Source organism: Mercenaria mercenaria, chromosome 12 (genome assembly GCF_021730395.1).
Source record: "Mercenaria mercenaria strain notata chromosome 12, MADL_Memer_1, whole genome shotgun sequence".
Taxonomy (NCBI): Eukaryota; Metazoa; Mollusca; class Bivalvia; order Venerida; family Veneridae; genus Mercenaria; species Mercenaria mercenaria.
The window spans coordinates 52,118,396-52,135,396 of record NC_069372.1 but is presented as its reverse complement, the minus strand read 5'-3'; the positions used below and the strand labels follow the sequence as shown (position 1 = coordinate 52,135,396).

At 28.4% G+C, this 17,001-nt stretch overlaps 1 protein-coding gene across 1 annotated transcript in view; it reads right to left on the bottom strand.

Annotated features, from left to right (window-relative positions):
• Positions 1-453: 453 nt before the first annotated feature.
• Positions 454-17,001, bottom strand: part of LOC123534032 (transcription intermediary factor 1-beta-like) — a 43,429-nt gene continuing 26,881 nt past the window's right edge. The window contains exons 2-3 of the mRNA XM_053520059.1: positions 4,652-4,998; positions 454-2,734 (exon numbers count right to left, since the gene is read on the bottom strand). Of these exons, the coding sequence (XP_053376034.1) occupies positions 1,912-2,734; positions 4,652-4,983 (1,155 nt within the window). The 5' untranslated portion in view covers positions 4,984-4,998 and the 3' untranslated portion in view covers positions 454-1,911. The remainder of the gene's footprint in view (positions 2,735-4,651; positions 4,999-17,001) is intronic.

Sequence of the window (17,001 nt, the reverse complement as noted above, 5' to 3'; positions counted from 1 at the left end):
AGGAACACGTATATTAAATTTAAGAAAGTAGATCATGGGCTCTTGAATTAAGTAATAGAGTTCAAAAGTTTCTAGTTTATTTATTACCTAGGTTTTCCCGTTCTTTAATTAGGTTCAGTCGACAACCAAGTCGTTTTCAACAAATTAAAGTATTATTCATTGAAACGTTGTTCATAGTCATTATAGTATATAATACAACATTATGATAATGTTATATTGTGATAGTTCATATCCGTTGGGTACGATTTGAGGGGATCTTCTTTACTGAGCTTCCGGGCTAGAAGGTATTTGGATATTAATGTCGTACCGTCGTATTATAGACACCACGATAACCTGATGCTATTGTGCGATATTAATGTCATACTGTCGACTGCGACACCATGACAACACGATGCGATAGCACAACAAGACAATACGAGGCGATAATGCGATATTAGATTACAACACACTAAATAACTGCTCTTCTTTATTCTATACAAAAATAACATATTTCTAATGGATGCAGCATACATCAGGGCCCATTTTAATGTCAGTAACTTACATTCTTCATATTTTCAGTGCTGAATAAAATCAAAAGAAAAGTCGGGGTCATGTTTGATGCAAGAAAAATATTTTCAGTCAAACATGAGACCCCAAATTGTAGCGGTGGTATATGACCAAATTCTGTCATGCTATTATTTCATTATAAAATTTTTACTCTTTCAATCCATTTTCGTGGTTAAAGACATTTGAAAATGTATTTAACGTAATATAACTTATAAAACATATTTGTCATATTTAAAGCAAAGAGCTATAAAAATATACTTCTTTGTTTAAAGCGAGAACGATACAAGACGATAATATTTTTTTCTGTTGCAATATTAAAACATTCACTCTTGAATATATTCGTTTTTTATGTATATATTTATTCAGATAAAATAGGTTTGCGCATAACGTCATATTGACATTACAATTTCAGTTAACCTCATGATTAGCTCTAAGTTGCTTCTATAAAAGTACAAAGAACTTGTTGATTTAATTGGATATATCAAAAATAATTATTTTATCAGAAGAATTACATGTTACAATTAAACATTTCCTTTTGTCGTCATAATGCAACGAAACTGGATACCTCAGACAAGCGTCTTTGGCTACCAACTCTCCGAGGCATTTCCCGTTCTTATCAAACATCACAATATTGTGTGAACTGCGTCCAGACAGGAACACAGTTCCATCACTGGATACACACACGCCTGTCGTGTCGACAAGCCTTCCGTCCCGCAATTCTCTTTGTACCGTATAATCTCTTTCCAGACAGACGGCGCCATCACTGTGGTCTGTTACAATAACAGTTTCCACACTGACTGCCATATGTTGAGTATACGATTTAAATATATTCTGACCATTGGTACCCTTTCTAATTGTTTTCTGCCGAGTACCCGATGTACTGTAGACATTAACACCATTCAATCCGGTAGATGTCCACAGCTCTCCAATACAGTAAGCCATTCCCAAACAGTCTCCACCTTCTACAGATAATTCTTAACTTATACAATGAACTGCCGACTGATATAAACTGAACAGCGTTGTTGGCCATTTTCACAGCGACTTCATTCTGACCAGTACAACGGGAGACAATCAAAATCCCCTTGATCAAAATCCCCTAGACTGAAAAATGACAGGGTGTTACAAAATTCCCTTCATACTTTTGCAGGGGGTATCATAATCCCCTCTGTGATTTTTACTTATTTCATCAAGTTCAAATACAATTATACACAATTTAAAAGTCTATTGCATAAAGCACGTAAATACAATGCCTTTAGCAAACAGAATTTAATTTGGAGCACTGATATCTATATATCTATAATGAAAATCACAGAGGGGATTATGATACCCCATGCAAAAGTATGAAGGGGATTTTGTAACACCCAGTCATTTTTCAGTGGAGGGGATTTTGATCAAGGGGATTTTGATATACACTCCAGTACAACAGATACCCTTGGGATAGTAGCCTAGGTCACAATGATCCTTGATGTTGTAATTCATATCAAGCCTCTTAATCTTCCTATTATCGCAGTCAGCCAGTATGATCGTACCGTCCTGTAGCTGACATACATCAGATATGTAACACGTGTCACGGTCGTTTTGCATTTTGATATTGATCTCCTTCTTAGATTTCACCTCATATACCCTTTGAGCAGTTTCACGTTCGTTTTCTGTAACTGTATTCACACCTCCTAAAGATGTTGCTGTCATAACTGAAGTCTTTAAATCTGTATTTTCTGAAAAACATAAAGCTTTAATACCTTTTGCCTCGCTGTCTTCAACCAATTTTACTGCATCATTTACAGTCTTTTGTATCAGTTTCATATGAACAAACTGCTGTCCCGCATCCATACTGGTAAATGTTTGGAACTGGCTGCTTGCATTCTCTATTTCTATTTTCTTATTTGCGATCAGGGCGATACTAGACTTCAGTTCTTCCTTGACCAAAGTATAGTCCTTATTCAAAGTATCCACGGCTTCACGTTTTAATTTGCGGATATGTTCTATCAAGCTCCGCTCGACTGCTTCGATTTTGGTAAGTATGCAATCTCTTTGCTCTTCAATGCAATCGATGTTTTTCTGTGTCGTTTTATCAGTGTCTGCTAAACAGTCTTGAATGTTTCTTGTGTCATGCTGTAAACGATCTACATCCATTTGTTGAATAGACGATGTCTTTATTTCTTCTATACCAGTCACTCCACTGCAGGCCCTATGTTACAAATAAAAAATAACTTTATGCAGTCTTAGCTGAAAACAACTTTTTGATCAGTAAAAACGAAATGACTCTATTGCATTTCCAAAAATGTCAATTGATGATGCGTCCATATAAGAAACAAATGTTTTACATTGGCAAAGTGACATTCAAAAATACAAAAATGAAATATAACGGATGTAGAACATTGCTCCTTCCCCAGAGCATTTGTCTAAATGTAAACAATGCACATATGGGCATTTACTCCATCTATCTTAAACATTTGCCCCTAAATTCTGTTTCAAAATAACAATATTCATTCCCTATTACATTTGGGAGTATATCACCTTTTGACAGTGTAACTGAAAAACATTTAACCTTACTAAGTATTACTAATTAAGACAGATTTCGCTCCTTAAAAAAAGAAACGTTTTGTATAATTAGAGGGTACAGTACATCAAACTGTTCTTCAGGTTATTATTCATTGTATCCATCTTTGTTTCATCATGAATAATATAATTCAGGTAAATGCCGATAATATTTTTGTGCGAGCATTAAAATAAAATAAAAATATTTGTAGATTTCAGTGCAGGAAATCCGATCAGCATTAAATCATATTTGGGTGGCCTTTGGATATATTTGAACTTTCTTTAAGTGTGATATATGTAACAGGGAATCGATCCTACCGAGCGACGAAAATCGGGATCGATCGCTCTACGGTAACATGCGATGTACCGAGTGAGATATATACTATCGAATTAAAAAATGTGTACTTCCAGCACGTAAACAAAGCGTCTGACTTCGGATTTTTTTTAGAAGAATACGCTTTTTGCTTGTGCCTAATAAGCGTCCACGTAACCTGTCCAAACCGCACATCATTGTAAATAAAAGCACCTAGTAAGCAGAGTTCATTTATATAAATATACCTCTCCGGAGGGTGCGCCTATCCAAGAGGAGGAAATTACCTGTAATACAATACAATACAATACAATACAATACAATGGGCAGTGTTGTTTTTATTCCAAATCTACCTTTATATTTTATAGGGGAATCGATCCTACGCGTTTGTGACGAAAATCGGGATCGATCCCTCTACATATACCGAAACAGATATTTACTATCGAATTAAAGAATGTGTACTTCCGTGATATCATTAGACAGTTCTTTTCAAATGTTATGGGATGAGTTGAAGTCGGATCGATTCCCGATTGAGGCAGTGCCTTATTTCATATTAGTCTATTATACAGTGACAGCCAGTACATTACTGATAATGATTAAGATATGTTTAGCGCACTCTTTTACACGCACTGGGCAATAGTAACAGACAGAATAAACTTAGAACGAAATAAATGACAATTAATTTAGCATATGCATGAACAATGTAAATAAAAGACAAAATAAAATGAGAGACAAAATAAATATTGAGGAGCAGATATCCATTTGGAAAACCCAAGCAAAGGAGGGAGAAGGCAAATTTCCTCTCCGTACTTTATGGGAGGTGGAGGCTAATGTCTGCAAATGTTTCGTTTATGAAAACGCAAATGTCAAGGGAGGTAGATGTCCCAGTAGTAAATGTAGCATATAGAACTACAAGATACGTACGCTTGCAGGTCTGCTGAAAGTAATTTAGTGCTTTAAATTGGTAAATTTTATCTACGTTCATTATTTCTGGACTATTAAGTTAATCTATTCACTCTTCATGATGTTGATACATGCTAAATGGTTATAAAATCATCTATTAAATGTAACTATGTAACAGTAAAAAAAAATCCTATTTCCGATTTTGACTTAACATAAAGATCTACATGTTATCAAATCATGTATTACTATGTTTCTGTGTATTAGTATAAAAATCCATTTTTTAAAATTTTGACTTAACATAAAGATCTACATGTTTCGGAAGACAGATGAACACAAAGACAATGAAAAGCAAACCTGTGATCAGTTGCTATGCACTTCAGACAATAAATCATGTCATGCCCTGCACAGTACATCTCGATATCTCGGTCTGGATGATAACGACATTTTGTTGTCACGGCAATCACAGACGCTTGCTTGGCAGCGTTTCTGTCAAGTACGTTATGGGAACGTGTAGCCTTTAAACGACCATGATGTATTGTACATGTTGCACATAGATACTCCTGACAGTCAGGGCAATATTTGACAGCTTCTTCTCTGATGTTGCCTTCTCCACACGGAGTACAGACAATATCAAAGTCAGCATCTGATCCGTCTTTGACTGATGTAACGTCACCTCCTTCGGCCATTACACCAAGTCATTCCTGTATAACATACGAGGGTCATACAATATATAATGCAACCATTTATATACATTCTTTATCACATGTTTGACGTCGCGGGAGTGTAATAAAGCCATTGCATAAAAATGATAATACACTAGTGTAATAAACCTTTGACGTCGACGTAGTTTAAAGTATATGAGATGTTGGTCAAATTGACTTGTTTTTAATAGCTAAAGAAAGAAGAATGTTTGCTGTTTCAACAGGAAAAACTAACATGTGATTAAAAGAATATTACATTTGTGACTTTCCATATTGAATTTATTAAACTCGTTGCATAAAAGTGATAAAATGCTTGGCAGAACCTCGCATTTTAAATTAAATATGAAAAGACACTCATGTAATATCCTCTATTTAAAGCATTTGATAATTCTATGATTAAATTCATATCGTTGTTTCGGTTACAAGAGCGCTCCATACATTTCAACATTATTTTTTTGGTTGCCTAGCAACGATGCAATGCCTTTAAACCCTATCTGGTAGGGGTCCACTGGAGCATCCGTAACACTTTGGGTAATGAGTTCTATTCAAATTGAGACGGCACATCGTCTTACAAGCGAATATAAGGTTTTTGACAAAAATTATAAGAATAAAGAATTACTGTGTTACATTTTTCTTTCATTTATGGCCTAAATAGCTTGTGCCATTGCATATCACTAGTATTCAAATGCAATCCAAATAAAAGTCATCTATATGATATTCTGAAAGATGTATCTGCTAAAACCAAGTAGTTGGTCGTTTTCTTTTACATAGAAACATCTCTGAAATAACTCTCATCCAGCAATGAAAGAATTTTGAAGAAAAATTATTTAAAAAAACAACATGGCTGCTATGCTCAGACAATGCGCACACAAATTGGATGTTACATTGTTGTCAGACAAAATTGGAAATCAGCATGCGATCAGCAACTGTTGTTATGAAAAATTAATAACGCTGTTTTGGTCATTTCTAATGTCTCGCTTGATGTGAGAATATCGAGGCTGCAGACCTTGTTAAATTATTACATTATTTATCAATGGAATGTTTTCATACTCGCTTTATGTCTTTTATATACTCGCTTTATTCGATTTATGTCTTTTACATACTCGCTTTTTGTCTTTTATATACTCGCTTTATTCGCTTTAAGCCTTTACTTAAACATACGCTGCAACGTGATAAACTAGATTTAGATTTATTCAATATATATTTAAGTATATATAGGCATAAATGACGCTCGCATAAAGGTGTTGATCATAGTTTCTTCATACTTTATGATTCTGTATTGTGATCATATTTCTGGAGACAGAAGGCGTTGCTTATCTTTTCAAAATTTTTCGTCAAGGCATTTAAGATGGTCTTTTGGAGTTAAAACATTTCACAGATCTCTAGATTAACTGAAACTTTGAGACCTGAGCACGTATACAATGCAATTGTCTCTTATTTGATGTAAATGCAGTGCTATTTTGACATTTTAACATCAAATGTCCTTTCAAGAACGTCCTGTGTACACGTACAATAGATTTGGCGTTTGAAAATTGCAACATTTCGATTGAGTACAATAAAACAGAAGACACACAGGTTTCAAATAAATAAAACAATTTTTGTTTAGCATGTTTTGTCTTTTACGATATCAATCATTGATAGTGTAAATGGTCAACAATATATATGCAATCAACAGGAAATGTTTGTTTTAATTAGATCTACCTAACTGCTTGCTTGAACAGTTTTGGAAGAAAATTATGCAAGGAAAATGTCTGTGAAATTATTATGAAATAGTATATTTGTACAATATTCCTAAAGGGCCAGCAGTTTCTAACGATGAGTTTTAAATTTGGCCTGCTGTTTTTGACATTCAAGAAGATTCTTAAAGTTTCCACAATATACATATAGGGAAAGTAGTAAAGTAATTGTTTGTGCGAAGTCAATCTAACCTCATTTGACCTTTTGACCCTCGGTCCGAACTGACCAAAGCCGCCAATTTAAAATTTCCCCAGGTTTTAAAAACCCCAAATTAAAAGTTTTAAATACATATGATATAGATGAGTTTCAAAATAAAATAATTTGTTTGAAAGAAAGAAGATTTACTGATAATATAAACCCCTTTTATTTTTAAAACAAAAAAGGGGAAAAAAAAATAAAAAAAAACTACCTGTTAAACTTGTGGAAAGAAAAAAATCAAATTGGGGTTAAAAGTACAGGGGAAATTTTTAGATTTTCCCAAAAAAGCAATGTTACCTTTATTCCCTTTAAAAAAGGGTTTTAAAAAATTCCCAGGATAAAATTAAGGGGGCCCCCGGGAAATCCCCTGAAAAGGGCCCCCCCTGTCAATAACCCTGGAGGGCAGTATGTATGGCCCATGTTTTAATAAAAATCCCAGTGAGAAAAAAAGGGTAATGTGTTTAAGCAAATGTTTTCCAATTTAAAAAAAAACTAAATAAAAAACTTTTGGGAGAAAAGTTGCAAAACTTTTAATTGTGAACCTAAAAAAAAAACAAAATACACACTTGGTCCCGGACAAAAACAAAAGTAAAAAAAAGGGAAAAAGGGGGAAAAAAGGTAAAACCCCCCCGGAATCACTGCCCCAACACCGCGGGAGCGATAAATTTAGCAGAAGAATTACCCCAAACCCCAAAAAAAAGGGAAAATTTTAAGGAAAGGAAAAGGTGATAGTTAATGATATTGTGTATTTGGTTTCACCCTTTTTTAGTCACTTTCAATTTTTTTTAAAAATAAAAATAAAGGAAAAAAAATACTTTTTAAAAACCGTTAAAGATAAAATTTAGTAAATATGTTTGGGGTTTTTCCATTAAAGAATAAAACTGGAGAATCTGTTACGAAGCATTTGAAAAAAAAAATTTTTAGAAGGACGATTACCAGAAAAATTTAGGGAAAGATGAAGGAAAAGAATTTTTTAATAAAAATTTTTAAAACTTTTTTGAATAAAAATAAGTTTAAAAAATGTATAATACTTTTAAATAAAGGGCCAAAAGCTGTAGTAATAAAAAAGATTTAATAAATTTTAAAAAGAATAATGTGGAAATTTTTTTCCCAGCAAAAAAAAAACTTATATTTAAATTTAAATAATTTGCGGGAAATGGTTGATAAATATAACAAAACAAAACATTCGGGAAAAAAAATGACACCAACCAAAACCAGAAAAAACTTAAATAAAGGTACTTTTTCCCTTTAAATTTTTATAGGGTTGATTTAAAAAAACCCAAAAGAGCAAAGAAAAATTTTTAAAATTTGGGGGTTTCGATTTCGCTTAAGCAAACTTAAAAGGCTTTTTTTAAAAAAAGGGATAACACCAAACGGGAACAAAAAAAAAATTTTTTATAATTTAAAAATAAATAATAAAAATCCCAAACGAACACAATTAAAGATTTAAAGGGTGAAAATATTTTCAAGGTTAAATTTTATGAACAAGAACTTTTACCTACAACACAAAATTTTTTTTAGAATAGAAAAATTTATTAGACGAAAAACATAAGAAAAAAAAAAGTTTTTAGTAAAAGGGAAAAGGGTTTACAATAAAAAATTTTAAAAAGAGGGGTTCCTTTTAAGCGATCTTGAAAAAAATTTTAAATTTAGAAAAAAAAATTTTAAAATTATATAAATAGAAATAAAAATCAATTTCAATAAAATGGAAAAGAAACAATAGATAAATTAAAATTTTTCACTTAACTAAACTAGCCCCTCCCTTACAAAAAAAAGTTAAAATTTTGTGGGAGAGTAAGTCCCGGGATATATTTTAAACAGCAGGTTTTTGGGTTTTCAACGAAATTATACTTTTCCACAAATTCCTATATTTGAAGCATTTTTGCGGGTGCTGTTCCCATCAGTAATTACCAAATTTCAAAGACTAAAACTTGACACAAGAAAATTTTTTTAAAAAACACATCATCAAAATAAAACAACTTATAAAAAAAAGCACGGTTTGGGAAAAAAAAAAAATAAAGAAGATCCAAATAAAGTTTTCAGGATTTTTTTTTCAATACTAAAAAAATGCAGGGGGGGAAAAAAATTTTTTCAACACCTCTTAAAATGCACATAAAGGGAATTTAAACTTAATGGTATAAAAGAAAAAAGAAAAGAGCTGAAATTAAAAAAAAATTTAAAGTTTTTTTTCTATAAGTATTTTTTTATAAATGAGAAAAATTATATCAGTTGAAGGTAATTTGCATCAGGAAAAAGTACGTTTTTAGAAAATTTTTAAAAGAAAAAAAATCCAATTTTAAAATTTTTTCCAAAACCCAATTCAGGGAATGGAAAAAATTTTATGGATCCGCGTGCCCGGGCCAGCTTTGAAAATTTATAACCCCCCAAAATAATTTTTTTAAAACTTGTTGGCTCAAAAACCTTCCAAATATTTTTTTTCCTTTTTTCAGTTTAACAACTTTAAACAGTCAAAAAAAATGTTATCTTTTTAAAAAACCCGTTTGATGGTTTTTTTCTGCCCCCTTGAACTTTGTTATTTAACTAACAGAAACCCTTTTTTTACAAAAAAAAACATAAAGACAATGGTAAAAATAAATGACCCCGAGGGGCATATAAAAACTTTTTTTAAACCCGATCATATTATAAAACCATACGGAAAAAACCCAAATTTGAGGGTTTGTTTATTTTAAAAACCGCCCCCAGAAATATTTTTTTAAAAAGACTTCAAAAAAGAAACAGAAGGGAAGAAAACAAAGTTTTTTTTAGTTTATTTAAAAAAACTACACAAAAAAAAAAAAAAAAAAACGAAGAATGGAAAAACAAATTTTTTCAAAAAAGGTTTTAAAAATTTTTAACAGTTGATAACAATTTAGAAAAAAAGACTTTAAATCTTATTCAAAGAAAATAATAATATAAAAAAAATTTTCCTAAAATAAAATTTTAAATTTCATTAGGTGGGTTTTTTAAAGTTTTTTTCTAAAAGTATATTTATATAGAGGGAAAATAGAAAGGTAGAAGAAGTTTTATGCCAAAATTATCTACCCCTTTTTAAGAAAAAAAAAGGAATCCGATAAAATTCATAAAAGAAAGTTCTTAAAAGAAGAAATGTTTTTTAAATAAAAACCCTTTATCAAATAGTAGCGTTTAATAAAAAAACCCACGTTATTGAAAAATTTAAACAAAATTTTAATAGACCCTTTAATTTTTTTTAAAAAAATAATTTTTTTTAAAGGGAAAATTTTGGTTGTCTATTAACTGAAGAAAAAAATGAGAAAGATTATGGGGTTTGTCCCAGACCAAAAAATTTAAACGAAAAAAACCTAAAAAAGTTTTTTAACCGACTGAAAAATTAAAAGAAGAAAAAATAATAGAAGCCCTTAAAAAGCTTTCTAAAAAAAAATTTGGTATTAATGCGGGTTAAATAAAAATGGGTTGTAAAGGGGGGACAAACCCGATAAAATGGGGAAATATCAAAATTTAAAAGGGAAAAAAGAAAAAAATTTAAATTTTTTAAATTTTTTTCTTATAAAGAAAATTTAAAACTTTATTTATTTTATTTTTTTTTTAATTTTTTTTTAAAACCCTTTTTTGCGGGAAGTTTTTTTTTTCTAAAAAATAATATATAAATGGAAATCGAGAGATCAAACCAAAAAAATTTATTATAAGAAATTTGAAAAAAAATTTACATATGGGACAAGATCCAAAGAATCAATTATTTTTAACTAAAAACGACTTTTAAAGAAATACTTAAATTTTTGAAATTTTTTTTTTAAAACTTTAAAAGGAAATAAAAATAAATGTTGTTTTAAAAAACTTTTTGCAAAAATGGATAAAACTGATCCCAATAATAAAATCCCTTTTTTTTCAATAAAAGGTTTTTAAAAATTTAAAAAACACAAACAAAAAAAAAAAAATTTTACATAAAGCTTTGATGAAAAAAATAAATAGAATTTTGGTAATTGGTTTTTTAAGGGAAGTGGTTTGGAGAATAAAATCATTTGATCCCCTTATAAAAAATAGATAAAAAAGTAAAAGCCCCAGGGGCCCTGTTTCAAGTTATTTAAAATTTCCCAAAAACCCTTTACAAAATTCAATAAAGGGTTAATAAAATAAAGAATGATGAAAAAGAAGGGTTTTTGGGAGGGTGTCATTTAGTTTTAAAAATTTTTCCTGTAAAAAAACCATTCTAAAAGAGTTTAAAATTTAATAAAAACATATAAACGATCTTGATTATCCAAAAATTTAAAATTTCCCTTTTCCCATTAAAAAAAATACCTAAAATAGAAGTTTTAAATGAAATATCTTTAATATTTTTGGGTTTGAAGAAAATAGTATTTTCCATTTTTACATATCAAAATACAATACGAAGAACACTGTACATTTGCTAATTACTAATGATAAAATAAATGATAAAATAAATAAAAAAATAACTAAAGATGACGGTAACCCTCAAGAACGTAGCCAACATTTTTTTTTTGGATAAAAAAATTTTAACTGTTTTAAATAAAATAACAAAAAAAAAAAATACAAACAAAAAACATTTTTGTAGATCTTGTCGGGCAACCCCAATACTCAAGAAAGAATTTTAAAATTTAAACCCTATTCCAAATTTTTAGCAAATTAATGGAAACCCAAAGGGTAAAAAAAAGGCCAAAAGGGGGAAGTAAAGTAAAAATTTTAAAAAATTTAACAAAAAGGGTTTTCCATTTACCTTTTTAAAATTTATCTGATTTTGAATAAAATAACTAAAAATTTTAACTGCTTTACCATCAACAAACCCTTCATTTACTGAACCTTTCCCAAAATCATATAGAATGTGGTTACGGCAAAAGTTTTTTTGTTTTTTTATGACGAAAAATTTCTACAAAACCCAACCCCAATTTTTTAGAGGACCTAATGCAGTTTATTTTTTTTATTAAAAAAAAATCTTGAGAATATGAAAAAATTGTAAAAAAAATATTTAAAGAACATTTTAAAAAAAGGGAATTTGAGAATGTCAAAAAAAATTTAAAAGTAAATTTTTAAAAAACAAAATTTTTGTCAATTGGAAAAAGAAAATAAAAAAGGTGAAGTGCCAGAACGTGATCATTTCATATAACGGGGAAAAAATTAAAGGGGAAGGGGGCTCACACAAATGAAAATTTTAAATTTTAAACTAACACTAAAATTCCTTTTTTTTAAAAAATTTTAAGGGGTTTTAAGACGGCTTTTTTTAAAAATCAAAAAAAAGGGGAAAATTTTTAAAAAAAAAAAATTTAAATGTTTTTTCCTAAAAAGGGAAAAAGTAAATGGCATTTATAAATTTTAAATTTGGTCTTTATTGATTTCATTTCCAGTTTATGTCTCAATCTTTGGGAAAACCCAAGAAAAATACCAAATTTAAAAAATTTACCCTCAAGAATTTGTTTTGGAAAATGTAAAATTTATTAAAGACAAAAGGGTTTTATCCAATGATTACAGGGATTCTTTTAAAAAAATTTAAAAAAAATTTTCCCTTTCTAAAGAAATTTTTTATTCAATTTTAAATAAAACAAAATTAAAACTACAACGAATATGAACATGCAAAAAAAGTTTGGAAAAATTTTTAAAATTAAAAAAAAGGGAAATATCATAATCTATATTTAAAAACTGACGTATTACTTTTAGCTAAAGAATTCAAAAATTTTTAGAAAATTAGTTTAAGTACTAAAAATTTTAGATCCTTTTTCATTAATTGGGGGGGGGGAATCCGGGGGGTTTAGCGGGGAGGGGAAATTTAAAAAAAATAAACTGGAATTAATTTAGATTTAAAAACCCTTATATTGATATGTTTTTTTTTTATTAAAAAGGGGACTAAAGAGGGGGAAAATAATTATTTTTAAAAACAGATACATAAAGCAAACAAAAAAATATATAAAGGGAATTATAATTCAAAAGAAGAAAGAAAATTTACTTTAAATGTACCTTGACGCCAAAACCTTTAGGGTTTTGGGCTATGTTTCAACCTTTGCCCTCGGAAAAACCTTTAAATATATATCCAAAAAAAAATTTAAAAAATTTAAAATTGCAAAAGTAAAACAATTTTAAAGTTAAAATGTGATCTTGAATACCCAAAAAGAATTCCCAAAAAACCCCCAATGTTTAACCCTTTTAGCTCCTAAAAAAAATTAAAATACCAGATCAAGGGCTTTCTAAATTATAGTAAAAATTTAAAACAGAATTTAAAAATGGGAAAAAAGTAAGGGAAAAAGAATTTAAATTTTCCAATTTAAAAGAAAAAAAAAAAATTATGTAGTTTTAAATTATAAAAATTTTTAAACCTAAAAACAAAATTTTAGGGTTAAAAGTAAAAAAAAATACAAAAAAATATTAACTTTGACAAAGTCCTTGGAAAAAAAAAGAAAATTTTTTTAATTTTAATCCCCCAAAAAAGAAAAAAAGCAAAAAATTCCCATTTAAAAAGGGACTTTTTAATTTAAATGAACAACCTGTTTGGGAAAGGACGTTGGAAAAATTTTTTACGCAAAAGGGGTTTAAATTAAATTAACTCTAAAGAAAATATTTTTTTAAAATACAAACCCAAAACCTTCATTTTTGGGTTTCAAAAATTTTTTAACTCTAACCGTTTGGAAATTCAAAAAATAAAAGAAAGTTTTTTTATTAAACAGCCTTTTTAAGGGAAGGGGCCCTTCTAGATTTATCAAAATATTTAATGTATGTTTTTCCATTATAAAAAACTTTAAAAGAAAAGTACGAGAGAAAATTGTAAAAATTATTTCACTGACACTGTTTCCCAATTATTTTTATGAAAAAAAAACCCAAAAGATGTTTATAAAGACTTTTAAAAGGGACAAAAATTTATTTATAATAGGTTTTTCGATAAAAAAACTAAAAATTTTATTTCGATAATAATAAAAAAAAAAATTTGGGAAAATTTTAAAAGATGAAGCGCCGGAAATTCCCATTGTTGAATTTGTCGTTTTAAAGAAGAAAAAATGTTTTTCTTATTTTTTAGAAAAATAAATAAACTTTAAAAAAATTTGAAAAGGGAAATTAAAAAAATTTTTTTGTTAAGAAAACAATATTTTTCATAAAAAAACAAAGAAATTTGGGTTAAAAATTTAAACCCCAAAGAATCACCCCTTTTAAAGTTATTCGTTCTGAAAGGGCATAATCTTTCCTGTTATTTTTATAAATAAAACATTTTTTAATCAGGGTTTTTATGATAAAAGATATATTTTTGAAAAATTGGGTATTGATACATTAGCTTCCCTTTTTAAAATTTTAAAAAACCAAAAAATTGTTAACTAAATATTCGTAACGTTTAAAGAATTAATTAAAAACATCACCCCATTTTAAATTCATTTGCATAAATAAAAGAAATAATTCATTTTTTCTATTTTTTTTTACATGATAATTTTTTAAAAATTTACACTTTCTTTATTTTTTTTTTTGAAATTTTAAGCTTCTCCTTTAAAAAATTTTAATTCATCAACAAAAAAATTTAAGATGCAATTTTGTTTAATTGCCACAAAATTACCCCCTTAACCAAACCAGGACTAGCTTTTTACAGTTTGCCATTGAAAAACCCACCACGGTATCTTTTTTATAACTTGTTAAAAACAAGGGATGTTTTTCTTATTAATTGCCTTTCTATTTTTTTTTTCATTTTATTTACTTTTCATTTATTTTAAATTGAATATTCCCAATATAATTTATTCCAGTTAAATAAATGCCTTTTTTTTAAAAAAATTTTCAAAATAGTTTTTTCTTTTAACCTTTGTTTTATGTTTTTTAAAGAAATTTTATACAATAAATCATCCCAAGGGTACTTTATTTTTGAAAACATTTTAATAAAAAAAAAAACAATAAAAACCCGCAAAGCATACTTGTTTTGTTTTAAATATTGAACATTTTTTGTATTTTAAATTTGGTAAAAACTGAATTACTTTTTTAGGTGGAGGAAGTCCAAACGGATCGAAAAATATATTTTAAAGTAAAAACCCCCAAAGGTTTTCCCGGACCAACAGAGTCGTCCCCAAAATTTTTAATTTCCCCCAAAACAACCCTTTTTTTTTAAATTTTTGTAAAATTTTTTCAAATAAAAAAACACCCCCCAAAGTTTTTAAAATTTTTTAAATTTTTTTACCCATTGTTCAATTTCAAAGTTTTAAAATTGGTTTTTTTTAAAATTTTATTTTTTTTTTCTATAGGGAAAAACGTCTGTTTTAAGGGCTTCTCTGAGAAAACAATCTGAAAACCCTGACCATGTCCCCTTTTCCACTTTAAAAAAGATGTAAACAAAAGGGATTCCTAACTAGCAAACCAAAATACCCAAAAAGCCAAACCCTCCTTGTTTTTGTTTTTTTTTGTTAATTTTAAACACTCCAAACCTACTAATTGCTTTTTTGATTAGGTTAAGAATGGTGATATCATATTTCTCTTATCATTACTACTGAAATCATACCATTTTTTCCCAAATATTTTCCCAACACCAGTAAAAGGCCCCCGTCCAGACAAAGCACCAATGCCTAGAGGGGCCCAAAATTTTTGGCTTTTTTTGCTGCCCTTTTTAAGAAATTTTTTTTCCTAAAAAACCCGCCAAACCCTAAAAAAACCACCAATTTTTACCCCTTTACTGGACATTTGTTTCTTTGAAAAGTAAAATTTTTAATCCCCTTTTTAATTTTTAACGCTTTTTAAAATTTATTAATTTTGTTTTGTTAAAAGAAAAAGGGGAAATTTTTACTTAAGTTTCATGTTTTAATCAAAAAAAATGTGGGAAATTTTAAATTTTTAATAAGCTTTTTGGCCCAAATTTTCCCTTTGGGCCACTGAAGGGTTTAAAAATTTTTATTCAATATAATTTTTTAAGTCAATTTTTAAAAATTTTTATTTAAAAAAATTTTAAAAAATAACCAAATTCATTTTCCCAAAAATATTTTATTCAAATTTTCTTTATACATACAAAATTTTCATAACACGAAATTGGCTGCTGGTGGGAAAATTTAATTTAGCAGTTAATGTAATATGCTTTGGGGGCATCTGTAGTTTCTTCCTTTTTTATTCCAAGTTAAAAAAGAATTTAAAACCAAAAATTTTATAAAAATTTTTTTTCTATTTTAAAAAACTTCCAGTAGTTTATTATTTTGTTTTTTAATAAAATTAATTCCCTCAACATATATTCTTTATATACTTTTATATTCGTTTTCCCGGATAAAAAACAAACCCTTACCAAAATTTAAGACGACAAAAGCTCAAAAAGCAATTTTCATTTGCTGCATTAATTTTTAAAAGTATCTAATAAATTTGGGGTTATGTATTTGGGGAAAAAACTTTTATCCGGCGTTGTAAAAAAAACAAATACAAGTTGTGGGTTTTTTTACACCCGGGTTTTAAATTTTAAAGGGTTTATTTTTATTTGTTGTGTATCATTTTTATTTCGTCATCAAATTTCCCAAAGGGAAAGACCATCTTGCTTTTTTAAATCTTTCAGTATAATTAGACCCAAACCCCAAATTTATTAAAAATTCCCAAAATGGAACCCAAAGAATTAAAATTTTGTTACAATTTTAACTACCACATCAACAGTATTAAACTCTAAAAATTTTAAATTTATCATCAACTGTCAGCTGTAGTGTTTTTTTTGAATTTGACTTTGGGGGAAAAATTAGTTTCTAAACCCTTTAAAAAAAAAATAATTATTTAATGGAAAAAATTTTTGGGTTTTCCCCCTTTTTTTAAAACTTTGGGTTTAAAGCCTTTCTAATAGCGAAAAACCCCTATTAAAAACCCCCTTGGGCATTCCTACTTTTAGCAACACAGTAGTATCTAAAAAAATAAACTCATTTGTTCCAGTTGATTTTGCATAATCCTCGGATAGTTCAACCAAAATCCCTTTTCAATTTTTTACTTTTTTAAAAAAAATTTTTTACAAACATAAACAAATTTTTTCCCTTTGTTTAAACCCCTAACTGATCAAATTTAAAGAACTGCATTTTTAATTAAAGCAAATTTTAAATTTTCAACTCCCCAGCACCAAAATTTTTACCATTACAAGTTTATTTACTTTTAAAAAATTTCTTCAAA